The sequence below is a fragment of the Mercurialis annua genome, linkage group LG7 (genome assembly GCF_937616625.2).
Source record: "Mercurialis annua linkage group LG7, ddMerAnnu1.2, whole genome shotgun sequence".
NCBI lineage: Eukaryota > Viridiplantae > Streptophyta > Magnoliopsida > Malpighiales > Euphorbiaceae > Mercurialis > Mercurialis annua.
This window is the reverse complement of record NC_065576.1, coordinates 47,719,675-47,737,038: the sequence shown is the minus strand read 5'-3', so window position 1 is coordinate 47,737,038 and position 17,364 is coordinate 47,719,675. Positions and strand designations below refer to the sequence as shown.

The following is a 17,364-nucleotide window of genomic DNA, read 5'->3' as shown; positions in this document are numbered from 1 at the left end:
CTAAAATTTGCTCACTAAGAACAGGTTGACCCTATGAAAATTTCAGCAATGATTTCCACTTGATTACTCACTAGGTTTCATTTCATCAAAATTAACATTTATCAAACTCGCATATTATTGGAAACAGGTTAAACGATTTCAAAGTCTAATAACTCAAAATAACTAATTCTTTGTTATATTAAAAAAAAAATCTTCCAGTACAACATTATCGATCAAATTTAAACAACAAAACAAGAGAATATAACTAACATCTAGCTATCATTTATCTGAATCGGAGCTTCATTTGTCGATTTAGTAAAGAATTGATCGATCCGGCGAGTACCGGGCGGGGCAGGCTTATCAGCCACGTGTCGAGGATGATTCTTCTCAGACATCAATTTGTCGGATGACTCGGTCGGCGGAGGAAGTGAGTCAAGTAGAAAATCGCTGGTCGGCTGATGCCTCTTCACGGCGATCCGGATGTGATCGGGTTTTATACTCTTGCGCTTCTTCTCCGTCGCAACTTCTGACGATTTCTCGGCGAGAAATCGGAGAAATAATTCGGTTGATTGCGTTACGATGAACAGAGCATCTGATGTGATTTTGTTTATATCTTTGTCGAGTTTCATGATTTTCTTGATCCGACCCGTTGGGAACTCGGGCCGGACTGTTGCTCCTGTGTTATCTTCTTCTGCCATTGTTATGATTTGAATTGAATGTACGCCAAGAACGCGAAACTTTGATATGTGAGGGTTTTTCTTTGGAGGCGGGAAATTGGAGACTGGTAAATTTTGTTCATGTTGTTTTCGCGCCTAAGAGGTGGCATTTATCTAGCCTACATTTGGGTAGGTGTATGGAAAATTCATAAATCGGATCTAGATTAAAATTTTCCGGAAAAAAAAAAATCAACGTTGACAAACTCAATCCCGTCATTTGAACCGGTAAACACGGGAAATAAAGGATTAAATAAATGACCGGGGTTGAATCGAAGTTTAACCGAAAATTTAAAATAAAAATATTTTTAATAGTTAAGTATGTGATTTTATGACAAATAAATGTTTTATATAATAAAATTATTGAAAAGTATAATTGTATCAAAAGAATTCAGTTCAATACTTTAAAGTTCAAACAATCTTTATAAAACAATATGTATCTTAACTAATTGAGTAATTCGATTGAAAAATATGACATATATGTCTTTTAAATTTTGTTATTTGGTAATTAAATTTAAAATAAGAAAATATTTTGATTTAAAATGAAGTTAAGTTAAATCAAATAATGAAAAATTCGTAGAATCCATTAACTCAAAATGGGATTTTCGGATTAAGCATGTTTCGGCTGGGTCGAACAGGTATTCCAATCCGGATAAGACATTAGTTTTCGGGTTTTCGATTGCACCGTTCGGCCGAGCCGGTTCTAACAACAATTGGAAAATTAGAAAAATAAGGGTTTAACAAATCAAACAATCAGGGTTGAAGAAAACAATTTACGAATTATTTTATTAAGTTTTAAAAATATTATTTAAACATAAATGAATAAATATACAATTCTCTAAAGCAATAAATAAATAAAATTTAAAATTAATTAATTAGTGAAGAAATTGTCTACACTATACTATTTTCTATTTTATTTATAACTTTATATTATTTTTTTTGTCTTTACTTTTTTCACCTTTTTTTTACGAACAATATCTTATTTTTCTTTTTAATTTTACAAATACATTTTTTAACCTTTTAATAATTTATTCTCTTTTTTTTATATATATATTTTTCCTAGTGTTTTTTTATTATTAGTTTTTAGTGTAACTATTGTGTATTATAGTGCATATACTGTATTTTTATAGTGTAAGAGTGTTGTTTTTATAGTTTAACAATAGTGTATTTATGGTGTTTTTATAGTATTTTTATGGTGTATACCATAAACACTGCCCCGGATATACTAAAAAATGGCAGATATACACCAAAAAAAACATAAATACACCGAAAAATACAAGAAATACGCTACAAATACACCATAACGTAAATACATTATAAGAACACTACAAATACACTACAAATACACCATAAATCAATTCGTTTATTATAAAATCAATAACATTATTATAAATAAACAAATTTATGATTAAGAGAAAGACAAAAATAATTTTATGAATAATAGAACAATTTTATAAACAAAAAAATCATAAATCTATAATTATTTATTTGTAAAATATTTAAATCATCACAAAAAATCTAATAAATTATAAAAAATATAAAAACAATATCGGAAAATCCATAACGCTAACAGAAGAAACAAACGGAAAAGCAACCGAAAGAGACGAGAAATACATCGGAAGTAGACGAACGGGAGCGCGAATGGAAAAGTGAACGGAAGAACGAGCGGAAAAGCAACCGGCAGAGACAAATGAAAAATTAAAAAAAAAAGAAAAAAAAGAGAAAAGGAGAAAAAAAAAAGTGCGGCTGTGTAAAATTTTCATATAAAATGAGATTAGACTTCTATATATAGTAGGTATTTTTTTAATTATCTTTGTTTTTAGTGTCGAGTGAGAAATTATGAAAAAATAGACAAATTTATTACAAATATGTTTCAAAATGAGGTATTTTAAAAATAATCTCTTAATTAGTTTAAACTAATTTTAAAAATAATCTATAATTTTTTTTTGTCAAAGACTACAAATAATAATTTATATTTGAAAGTCAAAAGTAATTCTAAACATGTCATGATATAAAAAAGGACAAATTATTTTAACATCTCTTACATATGAAACAAATTACAATTTCATTTGTTTTATTTGAGAGTTAAACAATATGGTTTTTAATTTTTTTAATCAAAATTTTGATCATTTTGTTTGTTTTTTCGGTCAACCAATTTGAAAATTTTTAATTAAATTTTGGTTTTTAATTTAAATTTATAACATATATAAAAGTGTATTAGCGAAAAAAACATTTTCATTTATGGACAAAAATACCCTCTTTATAATTAAAAAATTTAACTATTGAAAATATTTTAGAGAAAATTACAGAAATATTATTTATACGGGACTTCTTTACTCAAATAGCCATTCTCGATTTTTATTACATTTTGTAACCATTTTAATTTTACTCTTTATGACTCACTATTTCAAATTATTACTTTTTCTAGCCAATGTTGTTTAGGTGGACACGTGTTAGGTTAAAAGGATGATTAATTAAATAGGTGTTAATGGCATGTTTCTTAAACAGTCAACCTTCTCTTCTCCCCCAACATTAATGGCTTCTTCTCTCAGTTAATTTTAAATTTCTTCTTCGTCCTTTCAATCAAATAGCACAACTCGTTAACTTCTTCTATTTTCTTTGAAAATCTAGCCGTAATCTCACTATGTTAACTGTTCTCTCAACCTTTAATTTTTTTTATAAATCACTTCCAATGGCTATCACTCGTTCCAGTCCTATTGTTAAGAATCAAGCCAACAATATAAAATCAATATGTGTTTATGCTTTGCAAGATGAAGATCAAGAGGATGGATTTCTTGAAAATGATGACGACAGTTCTCAAACTCGTGATTAATGTGGATTGAATAATTTTATGTATTTATTTGATTTAATTTTTTTATAAATTTTGATTTATTATTGATTTGGAAGATAGATTTCATTCTTTCAATTTATTATTTTATTATTTCATTTTTTTATTTTTATTTTCATGTTGAATTGAATAATAATTGATTCACAGTTGATCATTAGTGAGTTTGCTTGGAATTTGTTTTTTATGAGTGAGGTTGAAGATGTATATTCTAAATGTAGAGTAATTGGTGATGCATATAAGTTGTGTGATAAAATGCCTCAGAGAGATTTGATTTGTTAGAATACTACTATCTCTAAGTATGCACAAAATGGTTTAACTCAAGTGGCGTTAGAATTTGTTCCTAGAATGTTTGCGGAAGAACATAGACCTGATTAACTTCAACTGGTGATAAATTTAATGAAGGCATTATATAGTTATTTGTCTAGTTTATTATGTATATACATATTGGATATATCAATGATACATCGTATATACATCACTGATACATTGTAGATAAATTACTGATACATCATATTTTAATTATTTTAACGAAATAAATTTTGTAGATACACCATCGATTATAATTTTTACAATCATATGCTCTTATTAACAACATATTGTTTGATTTGTCTCTAACTAAAACTAAAGTTGTTTCAGTTTTTATGTACATGTTATTATATATACATATTAGATACAGAAACGATACACTATACATACAATATTGGTACATCGTTGATACATCATAAATACATCATTTAGTATATCTTCTAGAATCAGTCTCCAATTCATAATAATTATTTTCAACGAAAAAATTTTGGAAAAAATGATACATTGTAGATACATCGCCGATGCATTATTTTCTATAAACAAAAGTAATTCAAATATCCCTATTTAAAGAACACATTACGACGAAACTACATCCTTAACTAATTCAAGTTTTTGGGTTCTTAGAGACCTGAAACAAATTCATCCAATATTAAAAAATTTAGTACAATTGCTTAATTAGTGAAATTGGTTGATTAATTAACCAAATAAAACTATAAGAACTGACTTGAATTACATATATGTTTTGATACATTAAGGATACATAAAAGATACATAAATGATACATTGTAGATAAATTGCCGATACATTATAGATACACAGCTGATACATCGTAGATCCATATTTTTATTTTTTGTATTATTTTAACGAAATAAATTTTATAGATACACCATAGATTATAAAATTTAATATTATATGCTCTTATTAACAACATATTACTTGATCTGCCATAAACTTTTAGCTATTTCTAACAAAAATTTAAGTAGGTTCAGTTTTTAAGTATATGTTATTATGTATATATATTAGATACATCAACGATATATTATATATACAACATTGATACATCGCTAATACATTATAGACATATCATTTATCATAACTTCTAGACAGTCTACAACTCATTATAATTATTTTCAACGAATAAAGTTTGGAGAGATTGATACGTTGTAGATACATCGTCGATACATTATTTTCAATGAACAAAAGTAATTCGAATATCCCTATTTAAAGAACTCGTTACGACAAAATTACATTATTAACTAATCCAAGTTTCTGGGTTCTTGAAAACTTGAAACAGATTCAGCCAATAATAAAAATTTAGTACGATTGCCTAATTAGTGAAATTGGTTGATTAATTAACCAAATAAAATCATAAAAACTGAATTGAGTTGCAAATATGTTTTGATACATTAATTATACATAAACGATACATAAATGATACCTGTTTAAATAATTCTGACACGCTGACACGCGTTGATGCGTGACTGGCACGCTTTTCTAACACGCGTGTCAGATGCGTTACTGTCACATTGTCACGCGTTTTTACAGCTGTTAACACGTTTTTTTACCTTTTTTTCACTTTAAGTGTGACATGTGTCTATTATTTAGTGGTTGGCTAGTAAATATAAACTTTTAGCTGATTTGGTTATGAATGTAAAGATTTTAGATTTGGGCTATTTGAGTAATATTTGGTCTATTTTGGAATATTTTCGTTTTTTTCTCAATATTTTATAATCCTAATCAATCACTAACACTTACATGGAGATAAAATTCTCTACACATCTTCTTTACATTAACTATTAAATAGTTTCCCTAATCTTAAACTAGCACTTAAAAATCTTTCATAATCCTAATCAAATACACAACATTGTAATCTATGAATGATATCGAACCTTTCTACATGTATTATCTTATTTATACAAATTTAAATATAAAAATTATAAAATTACGTTTAACAATTTCAAATATAAATATGTGTGTGTATCCTAATAATATATATATGATTTATCATATTAAATTTATATTTATTATTATAAATAATAAATTGGATAATTAACCACGTATATCGTATCTAAAACAAAATTAGATAAGTTAAGAATATAATTTTAAATAAATAATATCAGGCAGGTTTACGAATATATCTATGTAAAATTTTGAGAGTTGCAAGAAATAAATCTAAAAAATATTTCGCAACTAATAAATTTTATGTTTTGTCTTATTTTTATGATTATATTTATTAGCTTACTTATATTCTTAATTTAATTTTAAAATGCTATATTTAAATAGTATAAATTCAAATGACGATAAATATAAAAAAAAATCACGTGTAACAATCAAAATATAAAGTTTCAATACATATATAATTAAAAAAAAAACTCAATATCTCAAATATAAATCATGATAAATAATAAAATTATAAACCACGTGTAACATGTATATTAAATTAGTATAGATAAATGACATATTTTTATGAGATCTAGTAGCTTGGTAAAACCAACATAAAAATCGATATCTAATAAAAGTTATATTATTTTAAATTCTTTTATTTCTCTTATTTTTAAACGTAAAAATTAAAATATTGATAAATAGATAAAATTTATCAAATCATTAAATATCATAAAAATATAATCTCTATTCATACTTATATTAAAAATTAAATTAAATTTTAATTATTTTAATTAAATTCACAGAAATAAAAATATTGGATTTGTTTGATTTCAAATTTAAAAAGGCCTAATCACTCAAAAACCCTCACCTTTAAACTTTTTTTCAATTCCACCCCGACGTTGAAAATTTGTCAATTTTACCCACTTTTGAATTTTCCGTTTTCAATTGTACCCCAATATTTTAGTTTTTGTTAATTTTTTTACTTAAATGATGAAATCATTCAATTAATTAAGTATAAACATGAAATTAAATTATTTTTTATTCAAAAAAATACAAATAAGTCCTTTATTTTTAAAAACTAACTAAAAACCATAATCAAATTAACACTAATTTAAATTCTTAATTAATTTAACTAAATTTAAATAAATTTTAAAAATATACAATTAATATATGCGATATATGGAGAATGTTTTAAACAAATTTTCAAACGCAAAAGACTTTAATTTAATTTTTCAGGGTACAATTGAAACACAAAAATGCAAAATAGGGTAAAATTGACTAAATTTTCAACGTCAGGATATGATTGAAAATGGATTAAAAGGTCGGAGTTTTTTAAGACATTAGGCCATTTAAAAACTACTAGAATTATAAGTTACAATAAATGTCAAGTCTATTTTTGCTCATAGAAAAAACTTGCGTAACCTATAAGTCAGCTTCAAATCAAAAATACACAAAGCAAACCAAAAGTTCCCACTTTTTTCTTAAACCCTCTCCATCAACAAAACCCTATAGCTAAAACTAAAACTGTATCAGAAAATCGGCAATGGAATTCACTCAAGAAGACGCCGATTGCATGATTAACGCAGAGTACGGTCGAAGTATGGCTGAAACTGCTTACGCCATTAATCCTCTCGACGTGGATGTGCGTAAGCGTATCTCAATATATGAAAAAAGTAGCTAATTACAAGTTTTGTTCAAATTTCTTACGTATTTAATTTTATGCAGAATCTGATTAAGTGGGGTGGAGCTTTGATAGAATTGTCGCAATTTCAGCCTCTTAACGATGCACAAAAGATGTTAAACGGTAACTTATTTTTGAATTTTCTTTTGATCTTTTAAAATAAATTATAGGAATTAAAATTGCTTTTTTCTTTCTTTTAGCTTTGATTTAATGTGTATCTAGGGGTGTAATTGAGTCGAGCCAACTTGCGAGGTAACCCGGATGACTTGAAAAAACTCGAAACAGACATATCGAGTTCGAGTTTGAATTACTCGAGTTAATGATCGAATTTGAGCCCCAAAATACTTGGCTCTTGAGCCTAATTGAGCTTTAGTTAATTAACTTTTTTACCTTCTATACTTATATATTTTTACAACAATATCTTTATTTTTGTAGTAGAATTTAATTTTTTAAATACTAGTCTATAACATATATAACACTTCCAATTACAGACAAAAATACCCTCTCTCAATTTATAAACTTTATATGAAAGATTTTTAACAATTAAAGTTTATAAATTGAGAGAGGGTATTTTTGTCCGTAATTGGAAGTGCCCCCCACGAATACACTTTTATATATGTTATAGATATAGATATAGATTTATATAGATAATTGAGTTGAGCCGAGCTCCAGTCTCAACTATTATTTCGAGTTTGAGTTCGAGCTTTTGTATTAAAACTTGATCGAGTTCGAGTTGAGTTTCGAGCTTTAGATTTTAGAGTCTGAGTCGAGCTCGGGTTTGACAGTGTTTTGACTCAATTACATCCCTATCTCTTATGTTTGTTTAATTTGTTTGATAAAACATATAGAGGCTGTCTCAAAATTTGAAGAGGCTTTGGCTATAAATCCTAGAAACGCTGAGACATTATGGTGCTTTGGGAGCGCAAACGCCTCTTTTGGATTTTTAACTGACGACATTGTTAAAGCAAAGCCTTATTTTGATAAGGCAACTGAATATTTTCAGCAAGCTGTAGATGAGGTAATGATTCTAATGGATCTTTTCTATATAGAGTTTTGAACTCGAATCTGTGTGTTTTGGTTCAACTTTTAGATTCTTATGAGTTCAATTTTTTGTCAATGTAGGACCCGAACAACGAGCTCTACCGCAAATCCTTGGATGCCAGCTTAAGGGTATATGAAATAACAACATTTAAATAATTTAGTTAGCATTTCGATTTTGTTGTTGGTATGTTAAGTTATTCATTGATAGAAATTAATATGTTGGCCATATGTTATCAGGCGCCAAAGCTCCACGATATGATACATAATCCGAGCCAAGAAACATATAAGCAAGGATATATGGGTGGAACAGGGGATGCTGGAGACCCTCGTGCTCAGCAAGGAGATATGGGTGGAACAGGAGGTGCTGGAGACCCTCCTGCACAGCAAGGAGATATGGGTGGAGCAGGAGGCGCTGGAGACGCTCTTGCACCTTCAAAGACAGAGGTGTGCTCTATATATCTTATAATATGGCATATGTATGGGCAGCTTTGCATTTAAAATTATTGACTATTGCATACCATATTTCTACTATAAAACAGTTCATACAGCTAACAGCTGGAATATGTTCTTTCTAGTTTGTGACAACTGACAAATATGTTATTTGGCCCCAAAACATAGTGTACTAAATGATTGAGGATGATGTTGCATGGCCAGATTGACATAAAATATTGTCATCGTAATTAATTTGTGCAAAGTTTAAAACAAACTTGAAGTCTTTAGCCTCGAAGTCTGAATATGTACATCCATCCCACAGTATGCTTGCAATTCAAAAGTTAATTCTCTTATACATAAATAAGCGTAAATATTGGTTAGAGGTGGGCCACTGTTAACTAAATCTCAACCACGAGGTGATATGATCGTTTACCATGCTATTGCATTTTTAGTCTTCACTTTTCATTAGTAACTTTATTTTAATTTTTTATCTCTTTTTTTCTAATTTTGTATTGTAGGTTTCCATGAAGAATAAGATGAAAAGTACATTTGGATCTCCTATTTTTTTATGCACAGTCCTTGCAGTTGGAGTTGTTGCTTGTGTGAGATTTGCGAGACCCAACGTTACTTCTGCTAATTGATAAGCCCTAAAGTAAATAAGTCATTGCTTTCCTGGACCTTCACATATAGATAGATTATTTTTATTCCAAACAGGAAGATATGTAGTCCATTGACTTATCATGTGGTATTCAATCCACATTGTTTTTTGAATTTTTTTGTTCATAATTTCTATGTTAGCTATAAATTATTCTTGGGAAAATTTGATGTATTAGCATATGTTGCAATCCTTTATGGCCTCCTTTGTTATTTTTTCATTTGTTCTGCTAGGTATTTAATCAAACAGTGCTTCCCTATGAAAAAATTATGGGAAAGCATTGATTTGATTTTGGTTGGCTGGAGATGGCCATGTAACCTGTATCTGTTTTTTTGTTTACCATTTGATTGTTAGATTGATGAGTGGAATTATCGGAATTAGCGTTTACTTGGCTCATTTTCTACTATGTCGTATGGTTACTTCTTAAACGGTGAGGTCTTTTCTATATACCGGAGCCCCTCCTTTATTTAATCACTTGGCTAGGGTTACATTTTGTACAGCTCTTTCCATAAGAGAGAGAGAGAGAAAGAGAGATGGAATCCTCTTTTGTTACTCTCGAGTTCTCTCATTTAGTATGGGAGCTATACACGGAATTAATCTAAACATTGAAAGCACAAAACAGATATTATACTGTAATTTGATATTTTCTGCAGGATTATTTACTGATTACCATGGGAATGTAGGTATCTAATTTTCTTAAGGTGTTCTATTGCTGCTCTATTAATGTAGTGCCTTCTGCTGCTACATATCTTGCACATGTAAATTAATGTTTGATTTGCCTGTTAGAAGATCACCTCAGACAAACAATCTTTAATGTTCTCTAAGATCCCTATTTGTTATCATGTGCCTTTAGCAGATAAGATCCTGAATCTATTTTTAACTTGTCTTTTACGGCATACATTTCTTGGTTACATTTGTGTTTCTGTGCTTCTTGAGTATTGCCGCATGAGTACTGGCAGTCCATTATGGGAATCCTTTCTCATAAACCACTAAATAAATCTTCTAAGCTAAAGCCCTATTTCCTGGAATCAACATGTTGAATGAATCTGTTTTTACCAAAAGATCCTAGCTGCACAGTAGTCAACATTTGACATCTTGTCAATCCCATGCTTATTTATGTTTCTATATGAGCTTCTTTTATATTTTATTTTATTTTTTTGAGCCGTTGTTTCATCTCACGTATTTGCTCAGGGTGACAGAGGATAGTTGGTAGCTTTCTTAGTAATCATTAAAATATCCAGTTATTTTGAAATTCTTCACCAAAAGTGGAAATTCCAACTTTTAACAATAAGGTGTCTGTAAATTTGAAGCTCGGTTCAGATCCATATCTGCTGTTAATGACACTCATTAGAGATTCCAGTGGATTCCAGTTTTAGCAGGTAACTCTCTCTTATTTTTTAATTTCTCATCTAGCATTTGGTAAATTAAAAGACATTTGTTGGTACCTCATAAATTTCGCTCAAACACATTCGTTTTAGCAATCCTCATACTTACAGCAATGAGGTAGCTGTATCCATTTGACTGTATGTTTGGTTGAATATTTGATTTTGTTATACGAGATACAAGTTTCAGATTTGAAATATTTGGTCATTTTTGTATGTTGGTTAGTTCTTTTTAGTTTATCACATTTTTGTGTTGCTGTCTGTTACTATAATTTGTGATGTGTGGCTGTTGTATATAAGATGGCTCACTGTAACTGCTATTGGAGTTTATAGGCCGCAGCAGAATTATTCTAGCAATCTCTAACTTCTTTAATAGCCTAAGCTGGTAACATGGTGATGAAGGTTTTGTAAAGATGTATTATTGTGTTGTATTTTTTATTTTATTTTTTGAAAAGCAGTGGAGGTCAAATTCAAGGATGTTATCTTTTTCTACCTCAGGTCCACCACTTTCTCTTATTGGAATGGAGTGCTGGATAAAGCTGACAAATCCACACGCGACGTCTTTCTACTAGAGGAAACAAATCTTTGCAAAGTAAATCTGTGAGAATTTTTTTTTAAAGCACAACATATTCATTTTTATTTGTTGGTGTAGCATTGCAATTTGCAATATTAAATGATATTAACAAAGAATCCCACTTTGATTATTTTAGTAGGGATGTTTCAAGACTCCAGAGATTCAACCAGCTGCAAAAGCGACTCGCCTTTATGCAGTTGGTAATTCCATCCTGTTTCGTTGATTTTCGTTGGTCGATTTTCTATATATATTGTCTGTCATATTGTTGTTTTTGTTTCAGTGCCAATTAGAATCTCTATATTTTCCCATCCAGCAGCTTCTGCAAAAGCAGTAAACTACCTAGTGGGGTTGTTTCTATATTTGATCAAGGTACACTTTTAATAAAGTTGATTTATTTTATATCTTAGAACAAAAGAATGCTAGACTTTGTAGTGAGGGAGCAGCCACGTATCTCTTGATCAACATTTTTTTTTCTTGAGTGGATTATATACTCAAATTAATTGGTACATAATTAGTTGGAGACTCCCCCAATAACGTTGGTTGCTTTTGTGGGGAAAAAGATTGCATTCTAACTATTGGATGTTGATTGGTACCAAGGGAATAAAAATTTATCAGTGGAAATTTCTCAGTCAGCAAATTATGTTAGTTTAAGAAAGATTAGATAATGAGGGTTGATTTTGCTGTCAGACGGTTGAGGACCTTACCAGGGATGAAATTACTTATGATAAGTTGATGTTACATTAATCTAATAGTTTTTGACTCGGTAGTTTCTTTCCATGTGAATACAGCTCTAATGAAAACATTAAAATCTTACTTAGTCTATAGATGTAGTATGAGTAAAGGTTCATTGCGGTCCCTAAACTTGTGTGTCAGGTCAATTAATTCATATTTAACAATTGGAACTGTTACTCTCTAGGTCAATTAACTCTAAATTCTGTAAAATGAACGCGTTCACAGACCATGATGACCTAATTTGGGGGGGTTAATCGACTTAAAATTAGAGAATATTGTCCCTAATTGATAAAAGTGGTAAACTGTGAGTTAATTCATCCTGATTCACAAATTCAGGGACGTCTAATATGTAAATTTTGACCCAGTAACATAATGAATTGGAGTAAGATTCTATATTGGATGGTTGTGTGGACCGACTGTCCGAATGCGCTTAGCAATTGGATCTCTTTACATCAGTGTTTCAGAAGCGGAACTGGTGGCCGAATTGGACTCTGCCCATGGTTCGCAGTTTGACCAATCGGATTGGTTCGTTTTGGCTGGTCTGATTGATTTGTAAGAAAGATGTTTTAATTTTTTTAGTAGAAAACATAGTTTTTCCTTGGTTTAAGACCCGAGATATTATGTCAATTTTTCATCCAGACAAGCTTAACCGGTTGGTCCATTTTGACTTTTTTAAAACATTGCTTTACATGTTTTTATTCTAGCATAACTGGAAGGGATTTTGCAATTGTGCTCTTAGTGATCCCCGTCAGAAAATTGAGTATTTAGCTAAACCTTCTATTATTAGCCTAAAAGTATAAAATCTTATCTACTAACTGTTATTCAGAAGATGGAAATAACCAACTTAATTTAGCCTATTTTTCAGTTCACATGGATAAGAATAAGCATTTCAACTCTTGACTTTTGAATTATATCAGATAAGATTTCCTTATTCAAGCCTGTACACTTCAGACCGCAGAAGCTATCATTTTCATGTTTGTGCTAGTTTTGCTGGGACAGAACAGAAGCATGACTGTAATAGATATTAACCTACATTTTTTGCTGCTTGTTCATGTTAAATCTAAAATAGATATACCCTACAAACACGGTTGGGATGGAGTGGCAAGAGTTCTTAGTTTCGAGCCCTGAATATGGAGCAACTTACAAAAAAAGAGCTTTATAGCCTTAACGGGTTCTATCAGGTTCAGTCCGAATTAATCTGGACAGTGACTTCAGATATCAGGCGGTACATGATTAGTAAAGATATGGTACTATCATCATGATTTGGAAAGCAAGCAACTGATAATGATAGGCACACATGTCAATGAAAACTTTCTATTTGTTAGGGAAAGATTCTTCTATAAAAACATCAATAGCTAATATGCTATTCCCTCCGTCTCATTCTAATTGAGAAAATTTCAATTGCACATTATTTAAGAAATTTTAATAACAATACTTTTATATCCTCATATTACATTAAATGCATACACAACTTTTTAAAAATATGCTTTCTAAATGCATTAATTGAAGATGGTAAAAAGAGAAAGGTAGTGTGAAAAGTACTCTATAAATAGTTATTGTCAATTAGAATGAGACACTCAAAATAGAAAATATGTTCAATTAGAATGGGACGGAGGGAGTATATGGTTGTATTGAGTAAAAAAAATAAAAATAGTACTCAGCTATACTGTTGGAGAGTATTTCTTAAAAATATAACATGAGTCTTTTTTAAATTTATACTTTTTATCTAGAAGTCCTTTTATTAATTTACACACATATTGTGACATGGCTTTTTTTTTATTTTGCCTTTATTAATTGTGTTTTGGAATTATGGTGACACTATTTCCAATGCAATAATTGATAGGGATGGAGTAATATTTTTTATTTTGATATAATTGTTTTTTTTTATTTGGATCTATGATTTGTTTATCATTAATTTTTTTGCTCATTCACATCAACTTAGAATTATACATATTACTAATTGTCGTATAAAATATATTTAACTATTAAGATAAAAAAAAGGATAAAAAGAGAAAAATATGTTAAAAGGTACAATGACAGTGATTTTTTTTAGTGATACAAAAAAAAAGACAAAGGTATTTTTAAGATGGGACGAATTGTTTAGGTGGGTAATGTACATATTCTTCTTTTTTGTTTATTTTTGCCTTTCTTGTAAACTTTTCTTATATAATAATAGAATTTTTTGTTTTTGAATCAGTTGTAAAATTTAAATGCTGTAATGTTATTATTGTGGTAGAGAGAAAAGATGAGTAGCACCTTGTATAGATTATTTCTATATCATCCCTCACGTTATATGTGAATAAGAATATGCGCAATTCATTTAGCTAGAATAATACTAAAACTAATTTAATTAAAGTATATAGAAAAATTGAAGTTAAATATGAAACATTTTAAATCTCAATGCTTGATCATTATATAAAAAAGAAAAATCAGTTGTGTAATTAAAAATTGTAAATTATCTCTCGAATTCAACGATTAAGATGTGAACTCAAAAAAAGTCAATCTCAAACCCTAACCGATGGTGTCATCATCACTCACATGCCTGCCATAAGCATTTTCTTTGTGGGAGCAGGCAGGCAGTACAATAATTGTAAAAAGGACGTCTATTTTACGGTCATTGTTTCAGCTGTTGTCTAATTATTTGGTCTCCGAAACTTTTGTACATATATTTTCTTTTTATTTCTTTTCACAGATAGAACTAGCTAACTTAGTTCTTTGTGTTAGAGATATGATATGGTCTATTGCAGCTTTTTCTGTGTATAAATTGACAATAATTTTTTTAGGTTATTATTCTATTTTGATGTATGTATTCCTTGTTCTGTCAGCCATATATAGGACTGTGCGTCAGTTGGTTCGGTTATATTTGCAACCGGCCGAAACTGACTTAAATTCAGATTACAGCAAATCATACTGAAAAATCCGGTTCGGTTAAAAATATTTTTAATTTTTATCTAACAAATAATTTAACTGTTAAAAAATGAATATTTAATCATTTTTAAATATATTTACTAGTGTATTTATATATTGTATTAAATTATTAACTTATGTGTCCACTATAATTAAGGAATAAAGATCAAAATGTACAAATGATATATAGTGATACGAAATATATATTTTATTATTGTTTAGTTTTCTGGTTTTTTCCATTTTTAAAATGTCCAAATTAAACTGAAAACCGAACAATAACTTTTTATATTTTTTTTTTTGGTACAAGAGAAGAGGCTAAAGCCTGATTAATTCATCATCCTAACATTCCTATCATAGGAAGTACTAGCTAAATCATGTTGAATCCACTGCAGAAGACTATGAGGGGGATACTCATGAGAAGTGTACCCAATCCGGTCTTCGCCACTAATGTCCGCTAGATGATCATAATTAAAAATCAAACCAAACTATAAATCATAATTATAATTTCGGATTTTTCGGTTCAGTTTGATTTTTGCACCCGTATCCATATGGACTGTGGCCGTTAGTTACTGGTTCTACTGCCGTTTCATGCCATAATCTCTCCAAACAGTAGGGTTGAGCAAAAACCAAATCAGACTAAAAAATTGAACTGAACCAAAATTCATTGTTTGGGTTGATTATTTGGTGAATATAGTCTGGTTCAGTTTGAAATTAGATGAAAATTTGGTGCGTAGTTTTTGATTAGATTTGGGCGATTTGAAAACCAAACAACCGAATAAATAAAATTAAAAAAATAATTGATACATAAGTTAATGAATTTCATGCAACATATAAATATACTAATAAATATGTATGAAAATATATTATACACTAATTAATTAATATATAAATTAGTTTTAAAAGAAAAAAGTAAAAAAAAACGATTTTTCAATCGAACCAAAAAGAAATTTTTGGTTCGTTTAGTAAAATTCAAATATATAGTTTGGTCTGATTCGACTTAAAATTTTTATATAGTTCAATTGGTCGGTCCGGCCGATTCCAAATTGAACCGACCCATGCACAACCTACCAAACAATAAACATCCGAATATTACGATATGCTAATATGTTTCTTATTACCAACAAGGGCGGGAAAAAAAAGGAACCACAAATGAAGGCGAGGACAAAAAAGAAATGAAAAATAGAAGGAAAAAAAACGTCCATATGAAATATTTAAAAAGACAATAAAAAATAATTGGTGATTGGTTGATGTCTATTATGTCCTCTTAATTCAGCCTAAATGAATTTATATATCTAAAATTATAGTGAATTTGTAAAATATATATTGAATATAAGAAGTCAACAGTGTAGTTCAGTAATTTTATAATTTGTGTCAGTTATATTTAAATAATAAATAATTTTAATGATAGAAATTATATTTTAATTTGTTAACATATTTTTTATTTTAAATTAGTCTATAATTATTAAAAAAAAATAACAAAAATTTACAAAATTATCTATCTAACATTATGAAAACTTTGTTTGTTAATGAATTTTTTTTTGTTATTATAGAAAGTTTTACAAGTTTTCTAAAATATGGATTAATTTATAATAAATATAATTTAAAATATTAAATTGTATCTTAATTTTATTAATTATAATTACATTTTTTTATTTATTTGTTGGATATAACTGACTAAAATAACATAATTGTTGGCCTAAATTGTAAAAAAATAAATTATTCAATATATTTATCAATTTCAGCATATTTATATATCAATTCATTTTGCCAAACATAAATTAGAATCAATTTTTTTTTTTTGTATTTTATTATGAAATTGAACGACTAATTTATTTTTCAAAAAGTCTAAATATCTTGATAAATTCTTTTATCATTGAGAGTGGAATTTTTTTAGCGCTTGTGTAAAAAATTAAAGGCACAACCTTAGCAGAATACTCCGGTGTGTTAATGTAAGACAATTAGATAATATGCTTGTGTATGTGTGTGCTTAGCTTACACAATACTCACTAATTTGTATGATTATGCTTAGCCATTAATTAATTAAGATTAGTTATCAAGTTAATTATAGGCCTAATTCTTTAAAACACTCCCACCTTGCATTTTTTTTCGTTTATACCCTGACCTTGTAAAAACACCATTTGTACCCAATTTTGAGTTTTTATGTTTCATTTCTACCCAAAAGCATTAAATTGTACTTTTTTCATTTGAAAAAAAGTTTAAAACAATCCTT

The 17,364-nt window shown here is 28.8% G+C and overlaps 2 protein-coding genes across 6 annotated transcripts; one reads left to right on the top strand and one right to left on the bottom strand.

Moving 5' to 3' along the window:
- Positions 1 to 149: 149 nt before the first annotated feature.
- Positions 150 to 777, bottom strand: LOC126656284 (DNA polymerase II subunit B3-1). Its single transcript, XM_050350817.2, has one exon. It carries the CDS (start codon positions 675 to 677, stop codon positions 252 to 254), a length of 426 nt encoding a protein of 141 aa, XP_050206774.1. The 5' UTR covers positions 678 to 777; the 3' UTR covers positions 150 to 251.
- A 6,396-nt stretch (positions 778 to 7,173) lies between these two features.
- LOC126654533 (mitochondrial import receptor subunit TOM20-like) lies at positions 7,174 to 11,896 on the top strand. 5 transcript variants are annotated; one of them, XM_056103861.1, is made up of 9 exons: positions 7,174 to 7,372; positions 7,456 to 7,534; positions 8,260 to 8,429; positions 8,534 to 8,581; positions 8,690 to 8,896; positions 9,403 to 10,918; positions 11,420 to 11,513; positions 11,632 to 11,695; positions 11,776 to 11,896. In XM_056103861.1, exons 1-6 carry the CDS (start codon positions 7,274 to 7,276, stop codon positions 9,523 to 9,525), a joined length of 726 nt encoding a protein of 241 aa, XP_055959836.1. In that variant the 5' UTR covers positions 7,174 to 7,273; the 3' UTR covers positions 9,526 to 10,918; positions 11,420 to 11,513; positions 11,632 to 11,695; positions 11,776 to 11,896. The 5 variants fall into 5 exon arrangements, with proteins under 5 accessions (XP_055959836.1, XP_055959834.1, XP_055959835.1 ...); XM_056103859.1 differs by having other exon boundaries at positions 11,420 to 11,521; XM_056103860.1 differs by having other exon boundaries at positions 11,632 to 11,896.
- Positions 11,897 to 17,364: the final 5,468 nt, after the last annotated feature.